Consider the following 18,293-nt stretch of genomic DNA (forward strand, 5'->3'; position numbering starts at 1 on the left):
CACGACTCCCTGTCCCCCGTTTTGCTGACTGCCAGCTGCCCCCTCTGCCCCTTTTCTGCTTCTGAAAAGTAACCAAGTGTGGACCTTGACCTGGGCCCAGGGCAGCCTGTGGGTTCCTCCTCTCACCTGCTGCAGCCAGGGAGCTGGTTTGGGGGCTCATCATGCTGCAACTGGGGCTTCCCAGATGGCGCTAGTGGTAAAGAAACCCACCTGCCAATGTAGGAGATGCGCAGGTTTGATCTCTGGATTGGGAAGATCCCCTGAAGAAGGGCCTGGTGACCCACTCCAGTATTTTTGCCTGGAGAATCTCATGGACAGAGGAGCTTGGTGGGCTACAGTCCACAGTGTTGCAAAGAGTCGACCTGACTGAAGCGACTTAGCACACATGCATGCATGCTGAGGCTCTTGCCTGGGGTGACCTAGACTTCTGATCTCACTGTGCTCCCTGGGCGTGAGAGTGCTGACATCAGGTGGGGAGGGGCCTCTCATGATCCTGTCTGGTGGTCCTGGCTGGCCAGGTCCCCCTGGAGGCTGAGAGTGGGCTGCTGAGTGGGTGGTGTCTGTCCTCAGGGGGCGGCAGCATCATTGGTGGGCACGAACCTGGGGAGCGCCGGGGGATTAAAGCTGGCTTCGGTATCTGCAACTGCTTCCCTGAGAAGAAGAAGTGCTTCTGCGAGCCGGAGGATAGCCAAGGTGCATTGGGGGTGGGGGGGTGGGGGGCACAGCTGGCCGGGATCCCCACACCTCCCTGAGCCTCCAGGGAGCAAGGGAGAAGATTGCAGGAAGGAAGAGAAACCTAGGAGATCTTCCTCCTTCCCTGGGGTCTTGGTTCCCCCATGTGTGCAGACAAGGAGCTGGCTCAAGGCTACTAAGACTGCCTTGTGGCCCGAAGTTCCTTTTTTTTTTTTTGGCAAGGCTTATGGGATCTTAGGTGCCCAACCAGGGATTGAATCTTGGCCACAGCCGTGAAAGCTCCTTGTCCTAACTGCTGGACCACCAAAGAATTCCCTGGCCTCAAGTTCTATAATAAAGATTGGGCTGGAAAACTAGTTATTCCACCAAATAGCTCAGCATCTCCTCAGACTGTGCCTGTGTAGAGCCTTTCCTGGGCCTGTGGCATTGGCCAGCTGGGTCCCCCCTCCCAGCACCCTCCAGGTGCTTCTTCTAGAACAGGGGGGCCCCACTGAACACATGGGGAGCTTTTCTGGCATTTGGGTGGTCATTGCATGGCCCAGATCCTGGGCCACTTGTCTTTCCTCTCCACTATATATTGAACATGAAGAAAATACAGAAGATATTAGGAATGCAGGAGAAGAACTTCTCCCACCCCCCGGGCCCCTGGGCCTCTGGCTTCAGTGCAACGTTCCAGGGTGGGGGAGGTGCAGGGGTGCACAACCTCTGGTGTGTGACCTCAGGCAGGATGTTTATAAATGCTCATTCCTTCCAGAAAAGGGCAATAATAGTCTCTTGTAGCAAAAACATACAGAACAGTACCTGCCATGGGTCAGGAGTGTTGGCAGGCAGCTCACAGTCGGTCACAGCAGCCACTTCCTGGCTGTCACAGGTGTGGCTCTGTTGGGTATTGGGGGTCCCCCTTGTGGGGTGTCTACTCTCACAGCCCCTACTCGCCCGCAGACACCCTGCGTGATGACCTCTGCTGCACAGTGATCACGGCAGCTGTGGTCTTCTCCATCGTATCTGTGCTGCTGTCTGTGCTGCTGTCCACCTTCTGCATCCACCGCTACCGCAAGAATGCCCACAAGCCGCCCATTGCCTCGGCTGAGATGACCTTCTGTCGACCCGCCCAAGCTTTTCCGGTCAGCTACTCCTCATCTGGTGCCTGCCGGCCCTCTCTGGACTCCATGGAGAACCAGGTCTCAGTGGACACCTTCAAGTTCCCGGTGAGGTTCTCCATGTGGCAGCAGGGCCAGGGAGGCAGCCCTTCCAGGTAGCCATGTGGGTAGCCTCTGGTCTAGGGCAGCTGGGGAAGGGGGGGGGGACAGAAGGGGCAGGGCCCTTGGGGTTGTTGCATCCTTGCCTGCCAGGAGGACCTCGTGAGCTTCCAGCTGTCTTCTAACCTCCACCGAGATGTCTTTCAGGGAGGGCAGAAGGCAGGGGTGGGGCAGAGAGCGTGAATCAGTGTGGAAAAGGATGGGTGTGGATTTAAATGACTGAGATCTGGGCCATTAGGCTCCAAGGAGAGGGCAGGCCATGCTGTACCCACCTAAGATATCTCCTACGGAGGCCCCAAGTGCTGGAGGATGCAGCCTTGGGGGAGGCCCTGAGGAGGAGTGTGTGGGTTTTATTCTCAGAAGGTAGGACCACCCTAGGGCTGGAGGCTGATGTTCTGCCTTCATTTCCACGGGTCGCTCTGCTGGGGAGTCTGTTGGGTAGGAGCCCCATGATGAAACACTGTCCCCATCCAGGCGAGAGAGACTGGCAGGTGGGGGGCCTGGCCGCAGCCAGGAGGGGATTCTGTCTGTGGCTTGGAGAGTGGGGTTGCTGAGAGGCCTCTCAGGCACCATCAGGGGAGCCTGGCCCCAGGACTCTGTGACTGGCCTGCCAAGAGGGGAGAATCAGCCCAAGCCTCCTCCTCCTCCATGACATGGTCTGGGCCTGCAGTTAGTGTGGGAGGCTCAGACACCACCTCCTGCCCGGCCAGGCTGCTCCTCCGCCTGTCTGCCCTCCAGTGTTTTTGCTGAGGAGACTGAAATACTATGGGGACTGGGGGCTGGAGACCTCCCACCTGCTGAGTGTTTGGAACCAGCAAAGTCAGGAAGGAGGCCTCTGTGGCCACCACATCTGGGAATGGCCCTCGTGGCCCAGGGACGAGCCATTTGATTCCCTTATATGCCCTGACGGTTTGTGCTGAGACACACAATGAGAGAGGTTCTTCTGTGGGGGGGGGGGGCCACGGACCACTTTCAGCCTCTAGCCCAGAGTGCAGAGAAGCCAGAGCTGGGCCGGAGGCCCAGGACCACACTGACCAGCTCTGAGGTCTTAGACACATTATTCGACCCTTTGGCCTTAGTTCTGTCTTACATAAAGTGGGGAGGACACTTTGGGGTTTTAGCACTTTTAAAGAGAAACAAATGAGAGATATCCCCTCTTAGCCCAGTCTTTATGTGCAGTCAGCTGTTATCCAGTGCAGTGTGGACACCAGGGTGGTGGTGACTCTGTTGTCACCTTTGAGCCTGACTATGGATTCTTGGTAGAGGAGGAAATGGCAACCCACTCCAGTATTCTTGACTGGAGAATCTCATGGACAGAGGAGCCTGGCTACAGTCCATGGGAGTCAGACACGACTGCCTCTTTTGCAACTTAAAGAACAAACAACATGGGTTATTGGGGAAGCTGAGACACCAGGACACCTGGGGAGCTGGCTGGAAGGCGCCCCTGGCCGTGGTGCTTAGAGGAGCCTGCCTCTGCTCCCAGACGTAAGAACACAGGGTTCTGGTCCCTGGGGGGGGGGCAGTGGGTCACCAGTGTGTGTCTGTGGGTTAGGCGAGCCTGCCAGGCACATCATAAGCAGCCCCTGGAGCCATGCCCACACCCAGCCACAGCAAGACTTGGGGACCTGGGCATCCAGTGCTGACGGGAAGGCAGGTTCCAGACAGGCTTCAGCATCCCCAGAGTTCAGGTCTTCGAGCCAGTCTTGGGGTCTGGGAAGACCCCACCCCAGAGGGGTCTTCAGTGGGCATGGTGTGTTGGGAAGGCCGGTGTGTGCAAGTTCTGGCCAGTGGCTGGGCTGTGGGAGGAGCAGACTCTTCCACACATTGTCAGGGAGGGATGGGGGGGTACCTGAGGGGCACAGTGGTAACTTTCTAGAGGCTGCCACACCAGGAAGGTGTTCTTGACACCCCATCCTGTAGCTGGGAGTGCAGGGCTGGTAGGCAACTGGGGCCACAGCTGCCACTTGAGTTCTCTTGGAAGTCCTGGAGCCTGGGCCACTGTCAGTGCCTGGTGTCCAAAACAGAGGTGGTGCCATGAGGCTTGGGCCTGAGTCCCAGGGAAGAGGCTGTGGTCCCCCTGTGAGCACCTGTGGGTGCTGAGTAAACCCTGACTCTCTCACTGGAGATACCAGGCCCTGGGCCTGAGGTGGCCCAGGGCATCTATAGTAGATGGAGGCCAGTGAGGGTATGAGCATACGGAGTCCAGCCAGTCTGTGGCAACACCTGCCTTCCTGTGGGGGGACGCATCTTGTCATGGCACCTCAGGGCCTGACTGTGGGGTCTTGCCCTTGGACATGGTGACTGTCACCTGTCACTTCAGGTGACAGTCGGCCGTCTGCACATGGAGCTTGTCCGCCGGCTCTTGCCTTCTTCCTTTCTTCTTACCTTCGCCATCTCTCTTCCCTCTCTTTTTCCTTCAAACCCAATGTAGGAGGATCCCAAGTGGGAATTCCCACGGAAGAACTTGGTGCTTGGAAAAACTCTGGGAGAAGGTGAATTTGGAAAAGTGGTCAAGGCCACAGCCTTTCGGCTGAAAGGCAAAGCAGGGTACACGACTGTGGCTGTGAAGATGCTGAAAGGTACGTGCCCAGGCAGTACACAGGGGGCTCTGCCACTCACACCTGCGGGGGCCCCAGTGGGTGGATGAAGCCCTTATGACAGCCAGGACTCTGGCAATCAGCCTGCTGCCTCCTGAAGAACCAATACGCCTCCCCTGCTCTTCTTGAGTGGCTGCAGTCTAGGGACCTCCACCATGGATGATGTGGGCTGGTGTGGTCCCTGGAGAAGCAGGGTAAGACATTCCTCCCTTGAAAGCTTTCAGAGCCATGTTGCTTGTGTATCAATGTTGGGTAAAGATCCGAGTTTAAATTAAAAGCCCTTAAGTTCAAAACCGACAGCTCTCCCCACCTCAGTCTGCCCCATTAATTTCTTTCGCCAAGCGTCCACTGAGGTCCTGGTGAAGAGACCACCTGTAAGGACTGGCCCCTGTCCCCCAGGTCCCTGCCTTTCCCAGTCCCCATCCCCCCCAGCCCTTAGTGGGCCAGCACTGCCCCAGTCTTAGCACATGCTGGGTATCCTCACTGCTGCTTCTCAGCAGGGACTGGGTAGACAGTCCTCTGCCATGGCTGAGTTCTGCCTCAGCTTGACCAACTGAGGGCCCAGTGGCCATGTGATGGGCACATTTTAGGCTGATGCACTCTGATGTTCAGCAGTCGGGGAGCCATGCAGTGCCGGGTACTTTTGTGTACTTACCCAGGCCCTCAGACTGGGGTTGCCCCTTGTCTATGAGACCCCAGGCCCTAAGAGGGCACAGTGAGACTGGCCCTGGGTCACTCATGTGTGGTCCAAAGGGTTCCAATGCCCCATCTTGCAGCTGTCTTCTCATTTCCAGACAAGTCTACAGCCAGAGGCAGTGGCACAACTGGGCAGTGGGATGTGGGGCCATGACCCAGGAGGACAGTTGGCCAGGAGACCTCCACACCCAAGCTCCTGAGCACAACTATCTCTGCCCTTGGAAAACACACACTCAGCATGGCAAGACGACTTCTGTGAAGTCTCATGGCCTTCACCTTTCTCCAGGGCCTCACCCCCCTTTGCCAAGTGCTTGGTTGGCAGGTGTTTGGGGACACCAGGGAGTCCCTTTACCTCCCCAGAAGGGTTAATGAAGGGTTAACGCCACTGTCTTTGAGAGATGGTGATTGCAGGGAAATAATGCCATTTGCATGCATAGCCCAGCCCAGAAGGCTTTCCATGGAAAGACTCTGCTCACATGGAAGTGCGCTCCTCTGGTTCTTACTCCCTGTAGGCAATTGAGGCCGCTGTTGACCCTCCCATGGGCTGAGAGTAGCTCCAAGCAGTGAGGTCCTGGCAGGCCTCAGTCTGAACCTGAGTAGGATGTCTGGGAAGGAGACAAGTCTGTGTAGACCCCTCGTTTGCGCCTGTGACCCAGCATGGTGGTAGCAGGGACTTTGTGACCTGCTTTGTTTCTGTGCATTTCAGAGAATGCCTCCCCAAGCGAGCTGTGGGACCTGCTATCAGAGTTCAACCTCCTGAAGCAGGTCAACCACCCGCAAGTCATCAAGCTGTACGGGGCCTGCAGCCAGGATGGTAAGACCAGCCGGGGACTAGCAGCTGCTGGGCACAAGCCAGGGGCTCTGGGCTGCTCCATTCTGCATTCTCCCTCATCCCCATCCTTTTCTTCTCTGGCACCTGTCCTCTCTCTTCCTGGAAGCATGGTTTCTCTGGCTCTTGCCTGAAACTTGTGTGTCAGTGGACCATGAGGGCTGCCACAGGAGTGTTCCCTGGGGTCTCTGGCGACATCCTGGTTGTCAGCACCCTGCCCCAGGCTGAGCCCTTAAGACAGGGAAGTCCAGAGATGAGCAGTGTCTCCTGGGCACCTACTAGATATGCCATAACCTCCAGGTGATCTCAACCCCACCCCAGCCTGGGGTGGCAAAGGCAATGGCAGATCATTTTTCACATAAGAGCATTTTGCTCTATTAGTCTTCCAAAACTGCTTTGCCACCCTGGGGGCCTCCCACTTTGTGTGTGTGTGTGTGTGTGTGTGTGTGTGTGCATGTGCGCGTGGGTGCATGTGTATTTCGGGTGTGAGGGAGATGGGAGGCCGACAGGGAGAGAGCAGCAGGGGCACCAGTAGCACTCAGGGCCGGGCCTCGGGGAGGACTGTGGCCTGAGAGCAGGCAGGGCAGGGAGAGGGTGGCCAGGGGCAGTCCAGAACCTCTGCCTCCATCAGCTGTCCCCAGGCCATACTGTGGCAAGACCAGGGGTACAGAAAGTTCCTGACATCCGAGCAGCAGTGGTTATCTCCCAGGGCAGCTTCAAATGCAGTGACTGCTTGCCCTGGACACCCAGGAAAGAGGTTGTGGTCAACTGTCCAGGCAGCTGGCTTTGGAATCCAAAGCCCCTGCAAGATGGAGGAGCTTCCCAAGTGGCACTAGTGATAAAGAACCTGCCTGCCAATGCAGGAGATGTAAAAGACTTGGGTTCAATCCCTGAGTCAGGAAGATCCCTTGGAGGGGGACATGACAACCTACTCCACTCTTCTTGCCTGGAAAATCCCATGGACAGAGGAGCTTGGCAGGCTACAGTCTATAGGGTCGCAAAGAGTCAGACATGACTGAAGTAACATAGTGCTGCAAGGTGGAGAGCAGAGTGATGGGAGAGTGAGCTGAGGCTTGAGTCCTCAGGCTGCTGGAAGCGATTGCCCCGTGCTGGCCCAACTTCTGCCTGCCCAGGGTCACCTAAGCAGCCAGCCCACGTACCTACTGCTCTGCCCCTAGGGCCACTGCTCCTCATCGTGGAGTATGCCAAGTACGGCTCCCTGCGGGGCTTCCTCCGAGAGAGCCGCAAGGCGGGACCTGGCTACGTGGGCAGCGGGGGCAGCCGCAACTCCAGTTACCTGGACAACCTGGAGGAGCAGGCCCTGACCATGGGCGACCTTGTCTCCTTTGCCTGGCAGATCTCACAAGGGATCCAGTACCTGGCTGAGATGAAGGTGCGTGCCGCCCCAGCCCCGCGCCCCCTCCGCCAGCGATTGGCCCGGGGTTCAGGGGTCCCTGCTGTTGTCTTTTCCACAGCTTGTCCATCGGGACTTGGCAGCCAGAAACATCCTGGTAGCCGAGGGCCACAGGATGAAAATCTCAGATTTTGGTCTGTCCCGAGATGTTTATGAAGAGGATTCCTACGTGAAGAGGAGCAAGGTACCAGGCTCTGGGGTGTGATGGCCTGAGGGCAGAGGGCATGGTCAGGGAGCCCACAGGGTGGGGACAGATTTTGATCTGAGGAAGATAAAGCGGGTTTTTAGAGTGCAAACTTCCAGTCCTCATCCCCGAACTCTTTCCTAGTCCTGGGTCCCCAGAGACCCAGAGCAGGACTCAGTCTTGAGCCTGTTCCTTCTCTTCCTCACAGCCACACGTGCTGTTTTGGAGCTCCCTGCTGGGAGTGGGGTTCCTGCAGCTTCTCTCACTTTTCATCACTATCACTTCTAAAGGTCACCCACCACTGCAGAAATAACAATCTTCTTGTCTGCAGTTGCTCCTCTCACTGCTGCAGAGTGAAGGTCACTGTTTTACTTTCTGTGTAACTTTAGTCCTTTGCTTGGGGAAAAGAAATGAATTAAACCCAAGCTTGCTAGTCATTCTTTACAGAAAGGATTGAACCACTTTACAGCAGGGTATGCTCCTGGTCCAAGGGCCTAGGAATGGCTGACTAAGTGAGTTTGGAAGGCAATCAGGAGGATCCTGGAGACAAAGTCCAGAGTTACAGTGTAGAGATTTGGGAAGCTTTTTCCAAGTCACTAAAACAGGTGGTTCGGGGACCTTCTTGGGAAACCTGGTTCCCTGGTATGGTCCCCTTCCCTGTGACATTGGTCTTGACTTTCTTGGTGCTGCTATCCTCCCAACCCCTTTCTAGTAGCCTCCCTGTGACAGACTAGACAGGGAAGATCACAGGCCCCCTCAAGACACACAGCTAAGCTGGCATTCAGAACAGATGCTGCTCAAAAAGAAAAACACAGAAAGCCACGACATACACTTCAGCTTTGCTCTGAGGGGCGAGTGAAGCCCAGGTGCTCCTGGGGCTGTGAGGATGACATTTGATTTCTTGTGGGGTTTCTGTTGTGACAGCACATCTTAGAAGTGCTGAAGGGGAAGTGGAGAGGGGTGCTCCCTACCCCGTGGAGGGGGCTGGATGGAACTTCCTGTTGATGCACTGGTCCTCGGGAAGGCCCTGTGTCACCCAGCAAGGAAGCACAAGGTGCCCAAGCTCGGCCCCTGAGAGCACAGCCTGCAGGTTGCATTGTTAGAAACACACACCCTCGAAGCAGTCACACTTCATGTAGGGTATGAATCCTAAATAGTACTTTAAAAAAAAAAAAAGAAGTACAATAAATGCATTAAAATCCAAAGCAAATGCCTTTTTTTTAATTGATTGTGCCTTGATGCTGACCTGTTTGTTGTTGTTTAATCGATCAGTCGTGTCTGACTCTTTGCGACCCATGGACTGTAGCCCAGCAGGATCCTCTGTCTATGGAATTCCCCAGGCAAGAATACTGGAGTGGGTTGCCATTTCCTCCTCCAGGGTATCTTCCTGACCCATGGATCAAACCCGCATCTCCTGCACTGCAGGTGGATTCTTTACCACTGAGCCACCAGGAAAGCCCGCTGATCTATTTGTACCAAAAAGCTATTTCTTAAGTTGCATTAGAAAGGATTTGTTAGGTTGAACTCCAGCCTCTCCATGGTGGAGGACAGTCTTTTAGAGGATGCTAAAAGGGCCCTGGGATAAAATAAGGGAAAAATCAGACTCAAGACACTCACATTGATTTCTTCGCTCAGAGCTTCTTAGAAAGGCCTTTAGTGTGTTCATTTGTGTCAGAAATTCCCAAGATGGAAACACTGGATGTTGGCTTCCCAGACCCCTTCACCCTCAGAAATCAGGGGAGATCTTGATGGAAGTGCTTCCAGCCTACCCACTGGGCAGCACCCAGGGTGCAGTGCCCCTGATCTCCCGAGAAGTGACCACAGTGGGGCCTGGCTTGCACTTAGCATCAATTCCTTGCGATGTGGTGCATGACCAGCACACCTTGTATAGCTGTGGGCAGGCCGACTGACTCCCTCGGGGGTCTCAGCCAAGCCTAGGAAGGCGGGGCTAGGACTCCAGCACCTGTGAGGCTGGGCTGCTGGCCTCTACCCAGGAACACACTGGAGTCATTACTCAGTGTTCCCTAAGAGCTGAAAGAGCCTGAGATGTGTCCCCCACACACACCAGTTCCTAGGATCTCAGAGCAACGTTAATGCCTTTCTTTCACTCCTTCCTTAGGGTCGGATCCCAGTCAAGTGGATGGCCATTGAGTCCCTCTTTGATCATATCTACACCACCCAGAGTGATGTGTGAGTCTGGGTGTTGCCTTCCTGGGGTGGAGGTTACATGTATGCACCTGTCTGGGCAGCTCTGCTGGGGAACAGAGTTGCCCTGAGTCCCTGTCAGCTCATTCCAGCCGTCCAGAGTGACCTCCCCAAACTGGGGGGCTGTGGATGGGGAAGCTTTGTGTACTCACACAGCAAATGGCAAAGGCCCAGGCAGTAGTTCTGAGTGCCACGGTGGAATGCATGAGGATGTGAGCCATAGCTGCAGCCCCCTTGCCTCCCCCACCTCCCCTGCCCTCTCTTTGGACATCTCAGTGACACACAGTCCCAGCTGAACAGTTCCCTCTCTGTGAGCCTGAGTGTGAGCGGGCTTCAAGCAGGTCCCTGGAGACTGGTCCCCACCCAGAGACAGGTTTAGGGTGGAGTGACCTTGAATGGGTTTCCGGTACCCAAACTGCTCCAAGACCAAAACTCAAGTCTTCCAAGTCCAACTGCATTCTCAATTGTTTTGAAAACCACAACAGACTTGTTTCCAAATGTTCTGCTGTAAACAGCCTTGCATGTTTTAAATAAAGTAGGCTGTGAAAAGGCAATTCTTAAACAGTTTTAACAGCTGTGTTCTGATTACCAAGTGGACTGTAAAACAACTGGAAATGCAGGGGAAAGCATAATGAGACTAAAAGTCAATGGGGCCCCACCATCCCAAAATAACTACGGCCAGCACTCACAGGCCTTGCCTAGAGTTGTCCGTGGCATGCAGGCATTCTTTATTACTGTAAACGGGCTTGTGTGATAATGCTGTTTTGTGATGATTTTGTCCCCACTTGACAGTAAATTTTCCCTCACACTTGATATTTTCCCATTGCAGTGTTTTTTCCTTTTAACATCTTATGAAAATTTCCAGGCACACAGAAAAGGTGAAGGGGTTTTGCAGAGTGCCCTGGTGCCCTGTGGCCTCAGTTTGACCTGCTTTTCACTGTGCTCATTTGCATTCCCTGTGCCGTCTCTGATGCTACAGAGCTTCACCTCAGGGGTCAGCCACCTGCCCTTTTTGGATATGGGGGCTGAGCTTGGGCAGCAGCTTGCCAGGGGGTTGGGGCAGGGCAGGCAGACACCTGGTCCCGCCTCCATTCCACTTCCATCTGTCTGGTCAGCCTAGGCTGAAACTGTGGGCACTTGGACCACTCTCTGTACAGGGAACTCGGGTCCTGTTGCTGCCCAGGGGGAGGATATCTGGGGCGCTGAGGATGCCACAGACTCAGTGCAGTCGCTCATTGGCCCTCTGGTTCTGCAGGTGGTCCTTTGGTGTCCTGCTGTGGGAGATTGTGACCCTGGGCGGCAACCCCTACCCTGGGATTCCTCCAGAGCGGCTCTTCAACCTTCTGAAGACAGACTATCGGATGGAGAGGCCAGACAACTGCAGCGAGGAGATGTGAGCATGCTTTCTCTGGTCCAGCCTCCCCAGCCACTGACACTCCAGGTTTTGGAGGGGTGGGGTCATGCACACTCATCCTTTCCCACTGCTGGGCAGCCCTGGGTGCCAGCCCTAGGCGAGCTGGGCAGCTGGAAGCAACGGGCTAAGACAAAGGCACAGATGACAGAGAACCACCCTTGGGCATGATGGCAGATGCTGGGGACCCAGATTCCACTGGGGGCTGGGTGGGCCTCCTGGGGGGACTTACAAGCTGAGGGGGAGCAGGACCCCAGGAGAGGTGGTGGAAGGATGAGGGAGCAGCTTCAGTCTAAGGCTAGAGACCTGTCCCAGGATGCTTGGGGAGGGGCAGGTAATTCAGAATGGCCCCAGGGGTACATACAGGGGAGCGCCCAAGTGGAGACACCAAGGCAGACAAAGAGCAGGCAGATGGCACCTGGACTTCAGCTTGAGGGCACCAGAATCTTCTCATCAAATGGTGGTTCCATCAGATGATCCTTGGAGAACAGGTTGAGAACACATGAGAAGGGGGTCATCCATAGTTAGACACACACTGGTCCATTCATTCTACAAAGTCTGTCATGCACCTGCCATGTGCCTGGCTCAGGGCTGTGGGAGTGCAAGGGTGAGTAGGTGCTGCCTCCCTGGGCACCCTAGACTGGCAGGCACAGGCCCAGCACTCACCCACAAGGTGGCCCCTGCAGCCCTGCCAGAGCCCCAGGGGAGGGAGGGAGGGAGGTGCAAGACAGAGTGTGCTTGGCAGGTTTTTGTGTTCATACACAGTTCATCCTTCATAAGAGTTTTAAGGACTGGCATTTCTGCGTTAGCTGCCATAACAAGCATGGCTGGACCACAGCGCCAGACACTGTGAGCCCCTGCTGACCCATCATACCCTGGCCCAACTCAGAGAAGGATGTCAGTGACACAGGAACAGCTTTGGGATTTTGGACCAGAGCCTCTGGGGCCCAGGTGCACTGTACTGGGTGTGGTGGTTGTGACTGGGCAATCCTTGCTGGATTGTCACCACCCACCTGTTTGTCTCACCAGGTACAGTCTAATGCTGCAGTGCTGGAAGCGGGAACCAGACAAGAGGCCAGTGTTTGCCGACATCAGCAAAGACCTAGATATCTAAGATGATGGTTAAGAGCAGAGTGAGTACCCGGAGCCAATCCCTGGTGCCACTTCCCTCACCCCAGTTCATGGAATTCCCAATACAAAGGCAGAGTGCGGCTGTGCAGAGTGAGATGGTCATGTCGTCTCCTGGTAGGGGGCAGGGCAGACTGGGGGCAGGGGGCGGGGCGGGCACGAACCTTTATCCTTAATCCAGGCCTCTTGGACTTCTTGAAATTAGGGAGAAACCAGGATTTTTACCTTGACACTTAGGAAGAGCCCTCCACAGACAGGGGTGGGAAGAAGATATGCCAAAGCCAAACAAAATTATTTTCAATAATGGAACTTGAGGAAGTAAAGTTGGAATGAATGTGTCCTAAATTCAGATTCTATGAAGGGTCTGGCTAGGGGTGGGAAGTGAAGGGAGCAGTGGAAACTGTGACAAATAGTAACCTACCAGCTGGCTCTGAAGGACCTGTTACCATAGACAATGTAACCTGTAGGAATAAGAGTGCCAGCATGCCAGGGCTTTTTAAGGGATGTTTATGTTTCCCAGTTTTTATAGCAATTTCCAAAAGCTCAGTGTGGGCCAAACAACATATCTGTGTGCCTCCAGTTTACAACTCTAGGTGATAGAGGAAATCAACACAGTTTTCACTAATATTGATTGGGCAATGGGCTGCCTCCTGTATTCTGCCTTAGATGCTGGGGATGCAAGTAAAGAAAATAGACACAGACCTTGCTTGCCCTCTGGTGGTTTCATCCTTAAATTGACACAGTTACTGAAAGTTGTCATTTCTCCAAACATGGAAGGCAAGATGCATGGACTGGGCCCCTTGGAATAAAACCCAACCTTGGTGTATCGTTTGGGCACATCCTATGATTTGCCCTAAACAGAGGTAATAGCTGATGCCTACAAACAGCTTTCCTAGAACAGTGCTGAGAACCAGCCAGAAACACACTGGAAGCATTCTTGACACCTTTAACCAGGGCAGTGGAAGTAGCCGGTCCTCACAAATCATCCTGCTTGGGAGCTGAAGCCTCTAGCAGCATCTTATGCAAAACCCACACCGATGACTCAGATTTCTTGGTCCTGACTTGATATTGGAGATGGCAGGAGTGCCTGGAGGGAAGCCAGAAAGTGTGGAGCAGATGGGGAATGTGTCTTGGCCTTCCCACATGAGTCACGGGACTGCAATCCCAGAGCCTCAGGTTTTATAAACAGGCCTGTTCTCCAGTGCTGGGCCTGGTGCCCCTAGCGCTGCAGAGAGAGGACCAGAACAATGAGGGAACACATTTCTGCCTCCAAGAGGTGATTTTCTGTGATGAGGACCAGAGGCTGGGGGAACTCATGCTGACAGACCTGGCCAGGGGCTCAGATCTGGCGAGAGGTTGATAGGTGCGGGGTGGGACTCGGCTGGGGCTTCTGCTATCAGGCAGGGCGGGGGTGGGGAGGGGTGGGCATGTCCAGCAATGACCTGCTCCAGGAGTGACCAGGTCTCTCTCCCTTCCAGGACTACTTGGACCTGGCCGTGTCCACCCCATCCGACTCACTGTTGTATGATGATGGCCTGTCAGAGGAGGAGACACCCCTGGGGGACTGTAATAATGTTCCCCTCCCTCGCACCCTCCCCTCCACATGGATTGAAAACAAACTCTATGGTAGAATTTCACATGCATTTACTAGATTCTAGCCACGTTGTTCCTGCTCTCTGCACTGTCCTTACTCTCTGTAATGCTTTTTAAGAGTGTTTCTGGTTTGAATGAAACCAAAGTCTGCTCTGAACCTTTTTGTTTGTAAATGTCTGACTTTGCATCCATTTACATTTAGGCATTTTTTTTAAAACTATGTTTTTTTTAAAGGATGTGAAAATATGTGTGATGATCACATTGCCCAGCAGCTTAAGATGATAGAGGAGAGGGCGGGGCAGAACTCTCAGGGGATTTTTTTTTTTTTGGCTCCTCGCATTTTTCACACCTTTTCATGCTCCTCGCATTTTTCACACCTTTTCATGCTCCTCGTCTTTTTTTTTTTTTTTTGCTCCTCGTATTTTTCTCCCCTTTTCCTGCTCCTGGGATTTTTCACACTTTTCTTGCTCCTCGTATTTTCACACTTTTGATGCTCCTGTTATTTTTCACACTTTTCTGCTCCTCGTATTTTTCTGTTTTTTTTTTTTTTTTTGCTCTTCGTATTTTTCTCCCCTTTTCCTGCTCCTGGGATTTTTCACACTTTTCTTGCTCCTCGTATTTCCACACTTTTGATCCTCCTCTTATTTTCCCCCCTTGTCTGCTCCTCGTATTTTTCTTTTTTTTTGCTCCTCGTATTCTTCTCCCCTTTTTCTTCTCCTCGTGTTTTTCCCGCTTTTCTTGCTCCTCGTATTTCCACACTTTTGATCCTCCTCTTATTTTCCCCCCTTGTCTGCTCCTCGTATTTTTCTTTTTCTTTTTTTTTTTTTTGCTCCTCGTATTCTTCTCCCTTTTTTCTTCGCCTCGGGTTTTTCAAACCTTTCTTGTTCCTCGTATTTCCACACTTTTGATCCTCCTCTTATTTTTCCCCCTTTTCTGCTCCTCGTATTTTTCTTTTTTTTTTTTTTTCGCTCCTCGTATTGTTCTCCCCTTTTTCTTCTCCTCGTGTTTTTCCCACTTTTCCTGCTCCTCGTATTTCCACACTTTTGATCCACCTCTTATTTTCCCCCCTTTTCTGCTCCTCGTATTTTTCTTTTTTTTTTTGCTCCTCGTATTGTTCTCCCCCTTTTTCTTCTCCTCGTGTTTTTCCCACTTTTCTTGCTCCTCGTATTTCCACACTTTTGATCCTCCTCTTATTTTCCCCCCTTGTCTGCTCCTCGTATTTTTCTTTTTCTTTTTGCTCCTCGTATTGTTCTCCCCTTTTTCTTCTCCTCGTGTTTTTCCCACTTTTCGTGCTCCTCGTATTTCCACACTTTTGATCCTCCTCTTATTTTTCCCCCTTGTCTGCTCCTCGAATTTTTCTTTTCTTTTTTTTTTTGCTCCTCGTATTGTTCTCCCCTTTTTCTTCTCCTCGTGTTTTTCCCACTTTTCTTGCTCCTCGTATTTCCACACTTTTGATCCTCCTCTTATTTTTCCCCCTTGTCTGCTCCTTGACTTTTTCTTTTCTTTTTTTTTTTGCTCCTCGTATTGTTCTCCCCTTTTTCTTCTCCTCGTGTTTTTCCCACTTTTCTTGCTCCTCGTATCTCCACACTTTTGATCCTCCTCTTATTTTCCCCCATTGTCTGCTCCTCGTATTTTTCTTTTTTTTTTTTTGCTCCTCGTATTGTTCTCCCCTTTTTCTTCTCCTCGTGTTTTTCCCACTTTTCTTGCTCCTCGTATTTCCACACTTTTGATCCTCCTCTTATTTTCCCCCCTTGTCTGCTCCTCGTATTTGTCTTTTATTTTTATTTTTTTGCTCCTCGTATTGTTCTCCACTTTTTCTTCTCCTCGTGTTTTTCACACTTTTCTTGCTCCTCGTATCTCCACACTTTTGATCCTCCTCTTACTTTCCCCCCTTGTCTGCTCCTCAAATTTTTCTTTTCTTTTTTTTTTTGCTCCTCGTATTGTTCTCCACTTTTTCTTCTCCTCGTGTTTTTCCCACTTTTCTTGCTCCTCGTATTTCCACACTTTTGATCCTCCTCTTATTTTTCCCCCTTGTCTGCTCCACGTATTTTTCTTTTTCTTTTTTTTTTTTGCTCCTCGTATTGTTCTCCCCTTTTTCTTCGCCTCGGGTTTTTCACACCTTTCTTGTTCCTCGTATTTCCACACTTTTGATCCTCCTCTGATTTTCCCCCGTTGTCTGCTCCTCGTTTTTGTCTTTTGCTTTTTTTTTCTTGCTCCTCTTATTCTTCTCCCCTGTTTCATTGCCTCGGGTTTTTCACACTACTCTTGCTCCTCATAGTGCCACACTTTTGATCCTCCTCTGATTTTCCCCCCTTGTCTGCTCCTCATTTTTGTATTTTGCTTTTTTTTTCTTGCTCCTCCTATTCTTCTCCCCTGTTTCTTCACCTCGGGTTTTTCACACTGCTCTTGCTCCTCGTAGTGGCATACTTTTCATCCTCCTCTGATTTTCCCCCCTTGTCTGCTCCTCGTTTTTGTCTTTTGCTTTTTTTTTCTTGCTCCGCGTATTCTTCTCCCCTGTTTCTTCGCCTCGGGTGTTTCACAATGCTATTGCTCCTCGTAGTGGCGTACTGTTGATCCTCCTCTGATTTTCGCCCCTTGTGTTCTCCTCGTTTTTGTATTTTGCTTTTTTTTTCTTGCTCCCCGTATTCTTCTCCCCTGTTTCTTCGCGTCGGGTTTTTCACACTGCTCTTGCTCCTTGTAGTGCCACACTTTTGATCCTCCTCTGAGAGATTTTCGCCCCTTGTGTTCTCCTCGTTTTTGTATTTTGCTTTTTTTTTCTTGCTCCCCGTATTCTTCTCCCCTGTTTCTTCGCATCAGCGTTTTCACACTTCTCTTGCTCCGGGTAGTGCCACACTTTTGATCCTCCTCTGATTTTCGCCCCTTGTGTTCTCCTCGTTTTTGTATTTTGCTTTTTTTTTCTTGCTCCTCGTATTCTTCTCCCCTGTTTCTTCACGTCGGGTTTTTCACACTTCTCTTGCTCCTCGTAGTGACATACTGTTGATCCTCCTCTGATTTTCGCCCCTTGTGTTCTCCTCGTTTTTGTATTTTGCTTTTTTTTTCTTGCTCCTCGTATTCTTCTCCCCTGTTTGTTCGCCTCGAGTTTTTCACACTTCTCTTACTCCACGTAGTGGCATACTGTTGATCCTCCTCTGATTTTCGCCCCTTGTGTTCTCCTCGTTTTTGTATTTTGCTTTTTTTTTCTTGCTCCTCGTATTCTTCTCCCCTGTTTCTTCGCATCAGCATTTTCACACTTCTCTTACTCCACGTAGTGGCATACTGTTGATCCTCCTCTGATTTTCGCCCCTTGTGTTCTCCTCGTTTTTGTATTTTGCTTTTTTTTTCTTGCTCCTCGTATTCTTCTCCCCTGTTTCTTCGCCTCGGGTTTTTCACACTTCTCTTGCTCCTCGTAGTGGCATACTGTTGATCCTCCTCTGATTTTCGCCCCTTGTGTTCTCCTCGTTTTTGTATTTTGCTTTTTTTTTCTTGCTCCTCGTATTCTTCTCCCCTGTTTCTTCGCCTCGGGTTTTTCACACTTCTATTACTCCACGTAGTGCCACACTTTGGATCCTCCGCTGATTTTCGCCCCTTGTGTTCTCCTCGTTTTTGTATTTTGCTTTTTTTTTCTTGCTCCTCGTATTCTTCTCCCCTGTTTCTTCGCCTCAGATTTTTCTCACTTCTCTTACTCCACGTAGTGGCATACTGTTGATCCTCCTCTGATTTTCACCCCTTGTGTTCTCCTCGTTTTTGTATTTTGCTTTTTTTTTCTTGCTCCTCGTATTCTTCTCCCCTGTTTCTTCACCTCGGGTTTTTCACACTTCTCTTACTCCACGTAGTGGCATACTGTTGATCCTCCTCTGATTTTCGCCCCTTGTGTTCTCCTCGTTTTTGTATTTTGCTTTTTTTTTCTTGCTCCTCGTATTCTTCTCCCCTGTTTCTTCGCCTCGGCTTTTTCACACTTCTCTTACTCCACGTAGTGCCACGCTTTTGATCCTCCTCTGATTTTCGCCCCTTGTGTTCTCCTCATTTTTGTATTTTGCTTTTTTTTTCTTGCTCCTCGTATTCTTCTCCCCTGTTTCTTCGCCTCGGGTTTTTCACACTTCTCTTACTCCACGTAGTGGCATACTGTTGATCCTCCTCTGATTTTCGCCCCTTGTGTTCTCCTCGTTTTTGTATTTTGCTTTTTTTTTCTTGCTCCTCGTATTCTTCTCCCCTGTTTCTTCGCCTCGGGTTTTTCACACTTCTCTTACTCCACGTAGTGGCATACTGTTGATCCTCCTCTGATTT

General features: G+C 51.8%; 1 protein-coding gene across 1 annotated transcript in view; it reads left to right on the forward strand.

Moving 5' to 3' along the window:
- The window catches only part of LOC122691282 (proto-oncogene tyrosine-protein kinase receptor Ret-like), a 34,320-nt gene extending 20,154 nt beyond the window's left edge, over positions 1-14,166 (forward strand). Inside the window, 11 exon segments of the mRNA XM_043897924.1 lie at positions 571-693; positions 1,636-1,901; positions 4,384-4,531; positions 5,952-6,059; positions 7,253-7,467; positions 7,550-7,672; positions 9,792-9,862; positions 11,133-11,270; positions 12,318-12,396; positions 12,398-12,421; positions 13,895-14,166. Of these exon segments, the coding sequence (XP_043753859.1) occupies positions 571-693; positions 1,636-1,901; positions 4,384-4,531; positions 5,952-6,059; positions 7,253-7,467; positions 7,550-7,672; positions 9,792-9,862; positions 11,133-11,270; positions 12,318-12,396; positions 12,398-12,421; positions 13,895-14,074 (1,475 nt within the window). The 3' untranslated portion in view covers positions 14,075-14,166.
- The last annotated feature ends 4,127 nt before the right edge of the window (positions 14,167-18,293 follow it).

Source organism: Cervus elaphus, unplaced genomic scaffold (assembly GCF_910594005.1).
Source record: "Cervus elaphus unplaced genomic scaffold, mCerEla1.1, whole genome shotgun sequence".
Classification (NCBI taxonomy): Eukaryota; Metazoa; Chordata; class Mammalia; order Artiodactyla; family Cervidae; genus Cervus; species Cervus elaphus.